The sequence below is a fragment of the Desmodus rotundus genome, chromosome 6 (genome assembly GCF_022682495.2).
Source record: "Desmodus rotundus isolate HL8 chromosome 6, HLdesRot8A.1, whole genome shotgun sequence".
In the NCBI taxonomy this organism is placed as follows: domain Eukaryota; kingdom Metazoa; phylum Chordata; class Mammalia; order Chiroptera; family Phyllostomidae; genus Desmodus; species Desmodus rotundus.
The window spans coordinates 11774819-11791176 of NC_071392.1; the positions used below are offsets into that span (position 1 = coordinate 11774819).

Here is a 16358-nt window from a genome sequence, read left to right on the forward strand (position 1 = left end):
TCCAAGGTTGCAGGTATCCCCTGGGGTCTTGGAATGTATCCCCATGGATTAAGTGGGGGGACTGCTGTATGTGTGAAGTGTACTTTTGGGGAGGCTGGCTCTCAACTTCTCATAAATGCCCTGTCACATACAACAAAATCAGAAAGTGGAATAAAGCCCAATGTACTTTCAAATTTATTAGTGCCAAGAAAGTACCTTTTTTTATTGAGCTGAGGAAAAACGGAATCCCTTACAACTTAGCTATTAATAAAAGTCTATTTAGCCTTTGTCCCCAATTCCTGGCACAGGTCCTAAAACTCTTGGAATTTACTGAATCATAGGAGTGTCCTGTTCGTAATAAGACCTTTTAAACGTGAGACCATCCTGAATTATGCCAACTGGTGGGCCCTCAGATTGTTTCATGGAAGGGGGTGGTCACCAGAAACACCAAGCACATTATAGAAAACTGGAGATTTTAGCACTACCCCCATCTCCAGGGATGCAGAAGCCTGAGTTAAATCACTTGGACAATGATTTAATCAATCATACTTGTGCATCGAGACCCAGACTGAAAACTCCTACACAAGGTTAGGGGAACTTCCAGTTGATGAAAACATCGCATGTTAAGAATGCCATACGCCAGCCCCGGCTGGTGTGGCTCAGTAGATTGAGCACCAGCCTGCGAAGCAAAGGGTTGCCAGTTTGATTCCCAGTCAGGGAACATGCCTGGGTTGTGGGCCAGGTCTCCAGTGAGGGGTGCACAAGAGGCAACCACACATTGATGTTTTTCTCTCTCTCTTTCTCCCTCTCTGAAAATAAATAAAATCTTCAAAAAAATGTACAAAGATTAAACTAAGTTTCAACACTTAAGCATTTTCTCATATTATAAAGTATTTAAAAATACTCAACACAAAATATTTTCATCTAGGAGTCTCAACAGTGTCTTTTTCACTCAGTAGCTGTTTTTTCAACCACCACCCTCACGTGGACTGTAAAATCTGTCTCTTCATAAAGCCGTATGATCATTCAGTGTCATATAAAACATATTTTAAAGTGCATTGCTCAATACCTGCTCCTGGGAGAGGCTTTCCAAGTGCGAGGTTAGACCATTTATTTCTTTGTCTTTCTCTGCCAACTGAAGCTAAATTAAAAAAAAAAATGTAATTAATCATTTTCATTATCTACTCTCTCCTCATATTTCCAGATTTTATACCATTCTATCAAAATAACTGCTATTCCCACATCCACGTGTTTTCCTTGGTTGCTATTCTTTGACATCTCTGCATTACTTGTCAGTACTGACCGGGCCCCCTCACTCCGCAAACTACCCCCCATGTTCACATGGGGCTGCACCAAAGCTGCCAGCCTCCCGCACCCCATGTGTCCACCCCTTCACAGTTACCAGGACAGGAATTCTGCACTTTCTTCTCCAGCTTCTCTTCTCCACTCTCTCTCTGAAAACGCCCTTTCTTCTATGTTTTCAACTATCATCCGCATAGGGATAAATTACAAGTACTAACTCACGTGCCACACTCGTTCTTTCTTAAGTTCCAAATCTGCCTTTTTAACTGATGGTTAGACAAGTTTTCACTGCTGTCTCTGCACTGCAAGGGTGAAATGTCCCAAACCTACTTTTCTTTTCTTTTCTTTTTTTTTTGGTTAATTGATATCATCAATCTCAGAGCCCACTGTAATTGATGTTAGAAAATTAAGAATACTTCTTTCTCCTCTTCCTCCCGTCCCAACACTTTCAGTCTCTACGTCATTCAGCCATTCATTCAACTACCCACTGTTCACCTATTACAGCATCAGCACTATGGACACAAATGATACTCTTCAATGGTTTTTCCTGTAACTAAGGCTTTCACAGGTTTCCCTGAGAAACTCGTATCCTTTTCAACAACAGGTGATCAGGGAAGGTACCCAAGGAGGATGCCTTTCTCAATTCATCCTAAGACTATTTCTTCCTGATTCTCTTACCTTCAAAAATCCTTCCCACCTATAAATCTTCTCTGTGACACCCAATCATTTTCAAAAAGAACCACTCTAGTTGGGTTCATTTCCTCCTAGAAAAACCTGAAGAGCAAATTGCACCCCAATTCAGCTTCGACCTTTCAAGTCTAGTCTACTCGACCACAAACATGAAGGTCACATTACTCAAGACTGCGAACAGTTCCCAGACAGCACCCTGCACGCCTGACCGCCAAACCCATACTGTTTCTCCACTGCCTTAGAACACTGCTGCTTTCTCTTCTCAGCCCTGCTTCTCCTCCCCTCCAGCTAGGTCTTTCAAAGGTCCAGTTTCTCCATAACGTCTAACTCTTAAATACTCAATCGGAAACAAAGTACTTAGGATTTATCATTCATGTGAAACTTCAGTTTGCCTTGTCTGGTATGAGGGTTTGTGTCTAAACAGTGAAAAATAAGGGGAAGGGCACTAAGCAAAAAGCCAAGCACCTTTATAAGCTGGGCAACCTTAAATATGTTGCTAATCTCGATGCTCATTTTTATCATAATGAAGTGAAAACATTATTTGGGTCCCCACTGGGTATGACAGATCACCTAGCCTGGGAGTGTGAAAGAGTCCTGAGTATCCCCGTTACCCGGCTAGCATTCCCTACTAGGCCATCAACTCCTTAAGCACAGCACTGTGGCTTACTTATGGGCACAATCGCCCACACAGGAGCTAGCACAGTCCTTTATACATACAAGGTCTGTCCAGAAAAAGTCCAGTCATTATTAACATAATGAGAATGGTTTGCATGACATCGATGTAACCTGGCAGCCAAGGAGAGTGGAAGGGACTGAGCATGTGTGAACAGTGACGACTTCACTGTACTAGTCAGTGGGGTCGGTAGACGCCATTTAGTGAGCACGTGTCCTGTGTGGCTGCTGGTGTTCAAAATGACTGAGCAAGCAGAACAACAAATCTGCATCAGATTTTGCGCTAAGCCTGAACATTCCTCCACAGAAACTATTCAGATGATTCAGAAGGCCGCAGCTGGTGAGGGCAACTGGTGATTGGCACCTTCATCACAATGTGCCCACACTCAGGCATCACGTCTCTTGAAGACTTTTTTGGTGAAACACCAAGCAAGTGACTCAGCCGCCTACAGTCCAGATTCAGCGTCCTGCAACTTCTGACTTTTCCCAAAATTAAAACCACCTTTGAAAGGGAAGCGATTTCAGACTGTTGATGAGATTCAGGAAAATATGATGGGGCAGCTGATGGCAACTGGGAGAACTGTGTGAGGTCCCAAGGTGCCTGCCCTGAAGGGGACTGAGGCGTCACTGTCACATGTACAATGTTTCTTGTAGCTTCTTCAATAAACGCCTCCATCTTTCTTATTACGTGGCTGGATACCTTCTGGACAGACCTCGTTTAATAGGCTCCAATAAGTATTTACTAAGTCATTTTTTATCAATCTTCAAAAATAAAACTTTATATAAATTCACTATTCAGCTTTATAAATAAGTTGCTAGTCATTAAAAACAATATCCACAAGGATCTCAAAAACAAGAATAATATGAAATACAAGTTTCAAGATTCTATTCTGACAGTAGAAGGTAATGAAAGGGACCATCAGTAAAGTTACCTTAGCCTGTAATGGGCCACCCTCTCCAGCCCCCATGAAGGAACCTGAAGTAATTTTTGGTGTCTTTAAGAATTACATTTAAAAATTAGGTACAGTTAGTTATGAGTTAGCAAAGTTAAATAATGTAGAACTTCCTGTTCTTTATTCATTCACACACAAAAATATTCCAAATTACACTTTATTCCTTAGAGGGAAAAATACTACTCTTCTTCTTAATTAGCTAGACAGCCTGCTAATTGTTTTTTCTCTCACATTCTTGTAAATATCATTTACCTGTCAGGCTTGTTTCCTGGCTTATGTTACACTTGCAAACATGTATTCTGCAGTATTTCACTTAGGATCGTAAGAAGCATACATTGGTGATAAATTTAAAAATTCTTAAATTTTAAACATTACTGATCATACTATCACACTCCCACAAAAATGCCAAGGTCCTAAAATAACTTTACATACACATACATGTTTCTTTTTAGGTGAACAAGAGACTAATGAAATGATCACTTTTAATCTTTAAATACTAAGCAAAATTGTAAGACATAATTTTAATAACCATCTGAATTCACAGAAGTAAAGCCACAATGGCCATGCATGTGGGTATCCATCTTCTCAGTTTATAGTTCTTGAACTATATGCAACATAATTCATAGTACATTTTTATACACAAAAATATTATCCCTATTAAAAATGTACGTTTAAAAATGTACACTAGATTGATAAAAATTATAGGTAACACATTTTCAAAAGTACCAGGAACTATGTATATACGAATACTAAACTTACTTTGTAATTGTCCTCTACTTCAGCTAGTTCTAGTTTTACATTTTCAGCAATTTTTACTTGTTCTTTCCATTTCAGTTCCATTTTTGCAAGTTCATCAGCGTATTTATTGCACTTTGTTTTCTCATCCTAAATAAAATCAATAAATTACCAAAAGATTTTAAATCCATATACAACCATTATCTACACAAACATATGTGGCTAAACGTTCATTATAACACTGTTGCAACAGTGTAAAAACCGAAATAACCAAATGTCTGTCAGTGGGAGATCAAATAAACCATTTTATACACAATGGAATTAACAAAGATGTCAAGATACATTAATTGAAAATCACAAGTTGCAAAAACAATACATAGAGTAATCGTATTTTTGTTTTAAAAGTTGCTTAACGCAATTTCATATGATGTTTATGTGGTGTTGTGCATAAAATACAAACCACATTATTAACAGCTCTCATCCCTGACAGTACCTTTTACCATCTCTACTTCTATAATGCTGGGAGCTTTCACAACAGCCATGTGCTACTTTTGCAAAGGGAGGTAATAAAAATTATAATGCCACTGTTTCCGGACATTGATAAATAAAACCCTGGGACGTCCTGATAAAGACAATCTCTGGGTTAACTTGTTATGCACTATGACCCAGAATGTTAAAAAGGAGTTACAAACACAACAAATAGGTAAATTGGCTAATTTCATTCTGAGTGTTTTTGTTCAAGATGAAAGTTTAAAAATATGCTTTGAGCAAGTCAATGGAAAACAAAGTCTTTTCATCAAAGATCGCTAGATCGACTGAGTATCCATACGATACATACCAGACCTCACATTACACGCAAAAATAAATTAAAATGGCTAATGCATCTACATGTAAAACCTGAGACTATAAAACTTCTAGAAAACAAGGTAGGAGAAAATCTTTACAAGTTAAATTAAGTAAATGTTTCTTAGAACCTAAAAAGCACAAAACGTAAAAGAATAAACTAGTACTCTGTACTTCATCAAAATTAAAACTTTTTCTAAAAATACCATTAAGGAAATAAAAAGACAAGACACAAACTGGAGAAAATATTTACTACACCTATATGAGACAAAGTACTTACAACCAGAATAAAGAACACTTAAATTCAGTAAGATAAACAACCCAATTTTTAAAATGGCAAAGATCTGAACTCTTGCAGTAACAGGAAGTACCAATATAAGCAACAACACACCTAAGTCTCAAAATAATTATGCTGAGAGAGGACAAGAAACAGAGTACAGACCATAAGATTCCATTAACAGGAACTGTACAAAAGGCAGGCTAATCTCTAGTGGCAGAAAGCAAGCCAACCGTTTCCCAGGGATGGGACGGAGAGAGGGATGAAAAGCACCTGACATTGTAAGTGTCACAACTATATACGGCAAAAATGATCCTACTACAGACTTTAAATGTGTGCAGTTTTTAATTTCAGTGGAACATTCTACTCTATCCTTTCAATACTAAATGAGACTTTTTAATATTTATCCAGAATTGTTTTATACTTAAGGAAAAATAGTTTAGTCCCTTACAAACAACTACTTTGAACCCATGGGTAAATTGTTCTAATGAACACTTCCACAGAAAGTAAGATCATGAGAAGCAATATAAACATTCAGTTTAAAGTCTGATTAAAAGATTACATTACATTAATATTTAGAAGGGAGTAACAAAATATTTTAAGTTACTCTAGTGACCTTGAGCTGATATGTGAACTTCTCCAGCTCTAAAAATTATCCCTCTCTTCTCCACATGCACAGAGAAACAAACACAAAAAAGTATTTACTTAAACAAAAATTACATACACAAAGTACCCTTTCCTCCCTTCTTCAAATCAGGTAAAAAATGAGAAGCATTTTCCCTTTGTCTTTTAATTACTCTAGAAAAGAATGCTACCAACACAGTCACAACACTGAAATATTTGAATACTGTTTAAAATAATCAAAATAAGTAACACTGGGAAGACAAAAACTCATTTGATTAATGTTCCCCTTTCCCACTTTGCAAATCTTGTTACTTTAAGATGTACTAGAAATCTCTGCTATTATTAAAGGTAAAAGGAGCACTTCTTTTTTATGAAGTCCATGTATCCTTATAATAAGACAAACAATATTCTCCCTCAATTACATATATTCAACCTCAATTAATCACTTGCCCATTATCAAGAGAAGGATATTATTAGGTGAACAGAAATTTTAAGGTCACGACTGTTCGTGCAGGCCTACATAAAAAGGTACACAAAACGACCACCTCTCACCATCTCAACAATTAAATGAAGTACCGGTATATGTGTGTGCACGAGAACCCGAGGACACTCACCAATCGAAACAACACCGTAAACGAAGCCATGACACTGATACATCTTTCACTTAGAAGGGTGCTAGCTTACCTGCAAGAGTTGTTTACATTTATTATACTTTTCTGTCTTGTCAGCAATTTCTTTGGTCATTTCAGAGACTTGCCCTTTTGTTACAATGTCAAAATCTGACTCTGCTGTAACAAGGCAGAAAAAAGATTATTAAAAATTAGTTTTCCCCTTATTATTATTGTCCTGTTAAGAGTAACTTAAAGGTCGATATACTGTGAAATACAGTAAATGGGATACTGAAGGAGAAAAACATGTTAAAAAATATCCATTCATTCATTAATAAACAAAGGATGATAACATAAACTCTGAGAATTTCTTAAATGTCAGTTTGGCCAGAATCAAGTTTGAAAGGACTGTTATTATTTTTAATTAGCTGAAAATAATTCTAAAATGGCACAGAAATTTATATAACTGAATAGACAGGATAAGTAGGAAAGCCATACTCTTTGAGAAAACATTTTAAATCATTTTTCCAGTCCTTCATTACTATTTACTAGGTTTTTATTAAGGAAATATTGTACAACACCATGTAGGTCCTACAGAAGATGTACAGAAAGGAAACAGAATCCTGTTTGGTAGCAGCTGAACCTAATTAAATATTTAATAGTATAGGAAGTAAGACATTTAAAGAGTATAAGACATCAATTGCCCAAACATTACACAAGGACATATACTTTTATATACTCTAGTACTTACTTTCATTATTGCTAAATCATTAACATAGGGTTAAAAAAAAAAAAAAAGTAAAATCCTAGAGTTAATTCAAATTCACATGTTGTTCATGTTTTCACTGTGTCTCTCTAATCTGTTCTATAAATCAATTAAAAATTTACCTTATCCACTAACAACTACACTGAGGGAAGTACCCTATTGATCCAAAGCAGCCGAAGAGAGAGAGAGATGAGAGACACCAAACAGGGGATTTACAAGTTATTTCTCCTAAAAGAATTAAACAATTGAAGGGCCAGAAAAGTTTCAAAATTCCACAGATTTTAGTGGAATGTTAGTTAAAAATTCGATTCTTGGCTCTTGTCCTATAGCCCAACTAACACCAGGTCATTTAACACGTGTGAATATTCTCATAAAGACAAGTACTAGTGCACACTCCGAATCCGCACACGCACCACATGCACGACTTTCTTACTTTTAGACCCTTTGCCTCAATTCCCTCACTTGATTTGATTTCCATAATGTCTATGAACTCCCTAAAATTCTTACTCCTGAAACAAAGCAGTAAAAGTTCAAATACTTTTTAAGCAGGACACTACACAAAAAGCCTAGAAGGTCTTTACCTGCAGGAGGCAGTGGCTTTACACCTGAAGGAGAGGCAGTAGTAGCTGGGTCTGTGTTTATTGAAGCATCATTCACTTTCTGCTGATTCCCAATTTTCTTTGTAAAGATATTGTTATTGGCCTATTCAAAATGTTAATAAAAGGGATGTTAAATGAATTCTATCTTCTCTCTTCAGTCATTATGGAAATAATAATCACATCGAGAAGTCCTGAAAGTCTACAAAGCTGTGATTGCCCTAAAAGCCACATCACTTTACTCACATTACAAAAAAGAAAACCTTGTTTTCTTGTCAAAACATTGTTGTTTCTCCCCCTCTTTCTACCCCCCTTCCCCTCTCTAAAAATAAAATCTTTAAAAACAACAACAAAAAAAACAAAACAAAACATCAAAACACCACCAAAACAAGCCATTCACAGAAATCTCACACATTTTCTACTACAAAGTCACAATAAACTTAGAGGCTTGAAACCAAAATCTATATACATGTGGATCATACTTAATGTGTTCTTCCCATACACAGAACCCTTCCTGCTTTATCTCATGCACTTCTTGCTTCTTTCATTTCCTTTCAGATTTCAAAAGACTGGTAGAATATCATCTGTGTCATAGAGTACAGTACAAATAAAACTGTCTTTACAGTAAATCTGGTTGGTAAAGAGAATTGTGGTATCATTTTCAATTTCAGGTTTCAAATATGTTTCTTCCCTTCCAAGACTCAATTACATAAGAAACCTTGTATTTGAGCACAATTTGTGGACCCACATTAAAACACACCGATAAAGACAGAAACATTATCTTTGATCTTATTAAATCCGCCTACCCACCCTCAAGTGCAATGCAACACATTAGCTGACGCTTTTTAACTCTTCCTAATCCGGTGGATATAAATAGGAGGAAAGAACTCATCAATGAAAACTGATCAATGGTGAATCCCACTAAGGACAAGTGGCGTTGCCACCAAGAGTGATTCACTAATATGCACCGAATATTAAAGTGAAAAACACATTTATCAACTTAGAGGAAAATGGTGAAGAAAAGAGGACTCCCTTTTCTCCCTGCTCTTGCCCTTGCTTCCTTTGGTGGTTCTCCAATAAATAAAAATTCCAGATTTAAAAAAAACTACCATTACCGTATTAGACCAATGACTTGAAACCAAGCAGAGGTAAATTATTTTTAAAAGGATGATGTTTAGAATACTGTAAATTTGATTTGCAAACAAAAATACACATAAAAGAAGTATTTCACTAAGTTACACTTACAGATTGGTCTGAAAGCTTATTTATTTGTTTTTGAAGCCTCTGGCATTCTTTGAATTTTTCTTTGTAATGATCTGCTGCCATCTGAAGACGGAGTTTCAGATCTTCAACTTCTCTTCTCAGCTCATGTTCCAGTGTGTCAGTTTTCTCCTGAGAGAGAAATAAATAAAAATTTCCTCTGAGAAAAAGATAAAAATTTTCTATCATAATGTAGCAGTGAATTAAAATTTAATTTTCATGCATTTCTTTCTGGCTGTTTAAACTTGTTTTGGAGCTCTGACTACAAAGCTTTATTAGTTGGTTCTCCTAATAAATCCAGCTTTACATTCCTAGGACTAAGATTCATTAAAAAACTAGAGAAGAATAATCCACCTCCTGAGGAGCAAGTACTACTCTGTTAAATAACCATAATACCTTTTTATGCAGCTAGTTAATAAGAAATTCCAACCAAGTAATATACACCTGACAGTAGAAAGTTTAACAATAATTATAGAGCAGCTTTTACTAACCATTAGGAATTTGCTTACAGCAGTTTTTATTAAAGCTTGTACTATTTTCAACCCAGGAAGTTTCAATGACTGAAAATTCTCATCAGGAATCTGACTTGATTTAACATAACTCATTCTTATGATGAGTTCTGATCAGAATAGAAACTCGAAATTAACCTGCTTTACCTGGTCTTTCTTTGCAGCGTTTAGTTTAAGTCCAGCCACTGCATCAGCCAACTGCTTCCTGACTCCCTCATTTTCCAAGCGTGCCGTATGTAGGTCTGCCATGGTTTTATCTCTCACGTTCACAGCATCACTGAGTTCTTTCGTCAGAAAGACCACTTCTTGACGAGTTGCTTGAATCTGTTCCTCTGCTTTACGAAGTTGCTCCTTTAAAATAAATGTATCTTCCTGAAGAAAGGCAGATAAATATATTTGTAATTCAAACATTCAAGTAAAAAGCAGAAACAATTTTACTCAATTACAACAGATCCAAATTTTTAATTAGTACTTTTCTACTCAGAACTTAGATATAAGTACATAAGTCTTGAAAAAACTTAAGATGTGACTTTGTTTTAGAGTCCCCACATAACAATCCTATGCACTGGGTACCACTTCTGCCACTTTATACATGAGGAAACTGAAGTACAGGGAGTCAGGTGACGCGGCCTGCGTTTCAGTGGCCTGGCTAAACTGATACTTGAACGAAAGCTCTAGTCCCCCAGGACCCCTCCAGCTGGAATTAATTTCAAAAACCCCTTTGTAACTCAAAAAATTTTCTTAAAAGATGTTTCTCACAATCTAACCTAAAAAACCCCAATATATTAATATACCATTACATATTATGACAATACAGATTTAAAATTTAGCTTCGAAAAATACTGATATGCAAATAGCAAAGATGAGGCACTGAAAATGAAAAGTAATTAAGCACCTCTTAAAACTAAAAATCTTTAAAAACATAAAATTTTTTCCTTTAATATTAACTACCCATTATGAGCTCAATAAATCTAGTTTATTCAACTTTTCTATTTTCATCTCTGGACTAAAAATAATGTAAACTCAGAAAAAGTATAACCCATTGGTTTTCAAACTTAGCTCCTTAGAAGGAAATGTAAATGATTATTTATGTAATGCTGGGGTGGAGAAGTCCTTGTAGGCACAGCACTGTTAGCTCTGTGTCAACACTGTCAGCTTCCACATGGCAAAAGGGCAAAGTGAGGAAAGCGGCATAGTAACAGTCTAATATAAATGACTTTTCTAATCATTTAAGGAAGAACCCCAAACCATATAGCATGGCACCCCTTTTTTAAGAAAGAGGGGGATCACAAAGAGTATGTGCGCATACACACATGCACATAAGCTTATTTTTGTAAAAAGAAACGTAAGAAGGACAAACTGAACACTGAAGAAAATGTTTACCTGTGCGTATAGGTTAAAAAGGGTTTTTTTTTTTTTTAAGGAAGAGACTGAGATAGCAGAGTAAATTTTTTATATCACTTTGACTTTTATATGATGCAACTATTTTACATATTTAAAAATTAAATCAAAAGGTTGACTGTAAAAACAAATCTTAAAATTAAATAATAAACTGAATTATAAATTCATAAGTATGTTAAAAATTCATTCAAGTAACTTTTGAACATGGTAACCTGTACATCCTTAGTGAAATACACTCTAAGAAAAGAGCTGGAAAAGGTCTTAATTTTATTTAGAAGACTTATTGTTGGAAGTAACACTGACATAATTTGAAATCTACTGGTGTGTATAGCTGGATAGAAAACATAAATATAATGTTTTGGGAAAAATGGTTCTCACAGTGGTAGATGAGATTATATAAATATGAAATAGAGAAAGGTAAAGAAGAACTCCTAAAGTACTAGATTTGAATTGAACACATCAATATAAATTAAAGGCTTAAAGTATCCAATGAAAGTACAGCCTCCAGTAGCAACAGTATCCAGTTCTTGGTTTCAAAATACCATCCCCTACTGGAAAAAAAACAGAGCTCCCTGGAAAAATGGCTAAAACCTAAAGCTGTAACATACAGTTGTGCCACATAGCAATTAAGTATTCAAAGCATTAAGGGGACGTATCAAAAAGACAAAAAAGTAGGTTTGAAAAGTTTCCCCGTGGCTACATATGGGACGATTTGACTATAAAAAAGAACGATGATGATAATGTATAATACACGGAACAAAGAAGCCTCCAAAGACCACAGTGACATACAGAAGGGAGACAGGGCCACAGGAAGCCTCTTCTCGTTATAAAGAATACCTACTAACAAATGTAAAAGGAACGACAGATTTGTAAATCACCATTCTGCAGTCATTAATGTTAACAGCTGATGCAGGTGAAGATCAAGGGATGAAAAACACTGAGAGACCAGTGGGGAACAGGCTGTTCACATGATCTCAAGTATCACCCCACGGATTACTCAAAAATCAGAGAGCAAGGCACTAATACAATGGACAGACAGGCAGACATAACTTCAAACAAATGAGTAAACCTATCATCATCAAGAAACTGTAACTTTCATGAAACTGTACATTTTCATGAAACTGTAACTTTTGCTATGACTGCAACAGAATGTACGAAACATCTATGTCTTTTCTTGAGGATGTATGTATGAGGACATACATATTCACTGTTCTCTTCCTCCAACTTTTCTTACAAGTTTGAACGTCTTCAAAAGAAAGGCTGGGGGAGAGAAGATTAAAAATAGAAACCACCATGTATTACAGAATTGTACACCTGAAACCCCAAATTTTATTAACCAATGTCACCCCAATAAACACAATAAAAAAAAAAAAAAAAGAAACCACCAGACTGCATACGTTTAACAGAGAACACGTTTTACAATTTCGAATGCATGGTGCACAAGTACTCACCTTACTGGTGGTGGTGAGCAAGTAGGCCCTTTGCTGACTGTCCTTTTCAGCCAAGCACAACTGCAGTCTGCCGATCTCTTCTTTGAAATGAGTGATCATGTTTTCTTTGTTTCCATCTAAATTCTTTAAAGTCTGGACCTCTGACACAAGTTTGGTATTTTCTATTTCTCTATTCTTCAAATGTACCTGTAACAGTGCTTGAAAATGTCAAGAATATTCTAACTCCATAACCCAAGTCAAAGTTTAAAATACTACCACTATTCACCTCTAACCCAAATACGATGAAGGGATGGGAAGACTCACTAGACTCGGAGTCAGGAGACCCAAGTTCAGCCAAGCGATTAGCTAAGCTTCCCCACCCCACCCCACCCCCACCCCCGCCCAGACTTTCCACAGAGACTAGTAATTCTAAGGCTGAACACTATTACCTGATCTATAAAGTCTTTTCCTTTGATTTAATGATTTTAAGTTTTCTTTTTTAAAAATTGCAAATGGATTCGATTCCTAGTCAGGGCACATGCCTGGGTTACAGGCCAGGTCCCCAGTAGGGGGCATGTGAAAGGCAACCTCACATTGATGTTTCACTCCCTCTCTTTCTCCTTCCTTTCCCCTCTCTCTAAAAATAAATAAAATCTTTTTATAAAAATTGCAAATGGATTTGGTTGTTCTTTTGGAGAAACAGATTACGTCACAGACATGTTCAGATATTAAGACATAATGAGATTCTAGAAAACATCTTAAGCAATTCAATTTTTGCTTGTGAATACTACTGTATATCACTTACTTCCTGTGTGTGCTAAAAAATATATTTATTGACTAATTAACCCAATAGATTTTCCCGAGGAACTCTGGCTGTGGCTGCTCATTTGCTCACAACAGATACAAATCAAATTCCATTAACTGAAATTATAAAGAGTACGCACACAGTTGCCACTATAAAGGATTATCTTGCTTTGGTTAAGAGTACCACAGATAAATGAATTAATACACTTCTTGCACTTTACTCTTTAAATGTATGGAATGCTGAAAGATAATTTCTGTTCACAAGGACAGAATATAACTCTGGGTTCTCTGAAAGGCTCAGCAACCAACACCACTGCAACATCACTTTAAAAACACCACCTAATTTTCATAGTCATTAGCTGCTGAAAGTGTCCTACCAATTCCTCTAAATTCTGATAGGGCAGCGATGGGTCATATGATCCAACAGGGGCTAGAGGAAGGACAGAAAAGGAATCTCTCTGGTGTTCATGTGAACAACTTGGATGGGAAATTCTGAGGTTTAGAATGTAAGTCTTATCAAACTCAGTAAGTGGAATCTCCTTGCCAAAGTAACACAGAACAAAAATCCCTAAGGAAGAGTTTTACTTCTACTTTTGGGGGTACACACAGTACAAATAAAATACTATTCAGAGAACACTTGGGGGGGGGGTGTCTGAGCATGCACTCAAATGGAAAGTTCGATGTCACTTTGATCCCAACTTCTAATGCTTAAAGAAAACCAAAGATATTAGAAGAGTGTAAAAGAATAAATCTCCAAGACACTTTATTCTTGCCCTTCTTTCCTCCCTGCCAAGTCCTCTGCAAAGGACTTGTCATTCAGGTGTACAACCGACACACGGAAAGTATCTGCAGAAAGTGTGGAAAGGTAAGATAAGGGACAAATAATTTAGAAAAGAAAAAATAAACGCTGAATTTGCCCTAAAATGTGGTTGCCAACCCTCTATAAAATACCCACGTGCTGTTCTCAGAACAGAAGAAAGGCAAGTGAAAGGTGACAGCTTAGAGACAGGGTTACCATCCTCTTTCTAAACTACATCATCCTAGGTATCATGATACAGGCCCACTTCACAGTACTAAACAGTCTGTCTTTAAGGGTTCACTCATTTATTGCTGAATTAAAATGAAGACACAAACATCCTATTAATCTTATTATCTCCTACTGTGCTAACAGAAAAACATGGAAAGCACTTAATTATGCAGAAAAATAAAGCCCAGGTCTTCTCCTGGCAACAAAACTGAAACATTCTCACTGAAATTCATAACAACATTTAATTAAAGATTATTACAGATGCCAAATTTCAACTTGGTTAAAAAATGCTTTATAATTAAAAAAAAAACAAACCCGCATTTGAGGTGGTTTGCAAACACATCATATAAATGGAAATCCAATTGCATGCATCCATTCTTCCTGTATATTACCTGTTTTGTTTCCCCTTTTTACAACATCTTGTTAAAAAAACATTTCTGCATACTTTTTCTTAAAGTCAAATCATAAAATCACCCACGAGTGAATCTTCAACTATTTTTCTTCCTGTTTTGAAAGTGATAAATACACACGGGTGCGTGCTCCAACTCAAGGAGCCGTCACACTGTCCTGAGAAATAGACTGGTTTCAACCCAAGACAAGCAAAGCTTCCCTACCCATGCTCTGCTCTAACATACCCCACCCCTCGGACTCACCACTTGTACCTTTCAAAACACCACCACCACCAAAAATGAGGAGGAACAACCCAGTGGCAATACGACAAATCATATTCTAGTTTCTCAGTACAAACAGTGACTCTCAAATACTGACTTTATGCAGTGTTACGTTCTTATTTTTAATCAAATACGAATGTTGTCCTTTGCTAATCTAATCAGGAGGGTAGATCTAGCCAGATTTATCCAGATAGTACTGAAAACTCAGAATGTTCTTGAAATTCTTCATCTGAAACTACTATCAGGAACTGCTGATGAGCCACTTAAGTCAGTCTCCATTTGCTTCTAAAACATTATTGACAATTAAGATAAATACTTCAAAATAAAAAATATAGAAGGTAAATATTTGTCATCAGTGACAGTACCCTTTTTGATATGACTGTCCCTGACACTAGTCCAAAAGCCAAACTCTAAAACGTGACGTTCACCACTAAAATAAAGACAGACTGTTCTTAAGGGCTGTGTGTCCCTGCAGGAGGAAAATAATTGGCCATACAAATTCTGATGAACGGGCATCCTGTTACCATTAAACCTCTTTGATTTATTATACATTATCTGCTAAGTATCTAAAATACCAGCAAATTAATTTCCTGAAAATTAACTTTTATGAACTATACACAATGCAGTAGTTTTAAAATACACCTTCAAATCCTTTGATACTCCTCTCTTCAAGACATGGGACCCATTCCCCTCTCATTGAGCCATCAGCTAGACCAAGTGACTTGCTCCAGTGCACAGCTTTGGAAACTAGCTCATTGCATGCACGCCTGCTTGTACAGCTCACACTGACAGAAGTTGGTTGCCGTGGTGTAAGGACATGTTATGCAGCTACTGAAGAGGCCACACAGCAAGAAACTGAAGGGTTTCCTGCCAGAAGTCACGTGAGTGAGCCACCTTGACAGCAAATTTTCCAATCCCCACCAAGCCACAAGGTGCCTGCCCCCAAGCCAACATCCTCAACTGCAACGCCACAAGAGAACCTGAGCTGTAATAAGTCACCTAAGCTGCTCCCCAATTTCTGACCACTAAGGAAGTTCTAGAGTAACTTCTTACACAGCAATAGATAAGTAATAAAAATAGAAAAAGTAAATTACCTTATAAAGTTCCTTCTCATCCTTTTCTGTCTTCAACTGATATTCAAGTTGTTCTCGTTCACATTGTGCCTTCCTGAGTTTGTCCTTTAAACTGAGTTAAGGTAAAGTAACATTAAC

The 16358-nt window shown here is 36.6% G+C and overlaps 1 protein-coding gene across 2 annotated transcripts in view; it reads right to left on the minus strand.

Annotated features, from left to right (window-relative positions):
- Window positions 1-16358, minus strand: part of TAX1BP1 (Tax1 binding protein 1) — a 48069-nt gene that overhangs the window by 7597 nt on the left and 24114 nt on the right. The window contains exons 7-14 of one of the 2 annotated variants that reach the window (XM_024562869.3): window positions 16242-16332; window positions 12667-12852; window positions 9962-10186; window positions 9291-9437; window positions 8031-8151; window positions 6760-6860; window positions 4356-4481; window positions 1049-1120 (exon numbers count right to left, since the gene is read on the minus strand). In XM_024562869.3, the coding sequence (XP_024418637.2) occupies window positions 1049-1120; window positions 4356-4481; window positions 6760-6860; window positions 8031-8151; window positions 9291-9437; window positions 9962-10186; window positions 12667-12852; window positions 16242-16332 (1069 nt within the window). Of the gene's footprint in view, window positions 1-1048; window positions 1121-4355; window positions 4482-6759; window positions 6864-8030; window positions 8152-9290; window positions 9438-9961; window positions 10187-12666; window positions 12853-16241; window positions 16333-16358 lie in introns of both variants that reach the window. The other variant, XM_024562868.3, reaches the window with a different exon arrangement.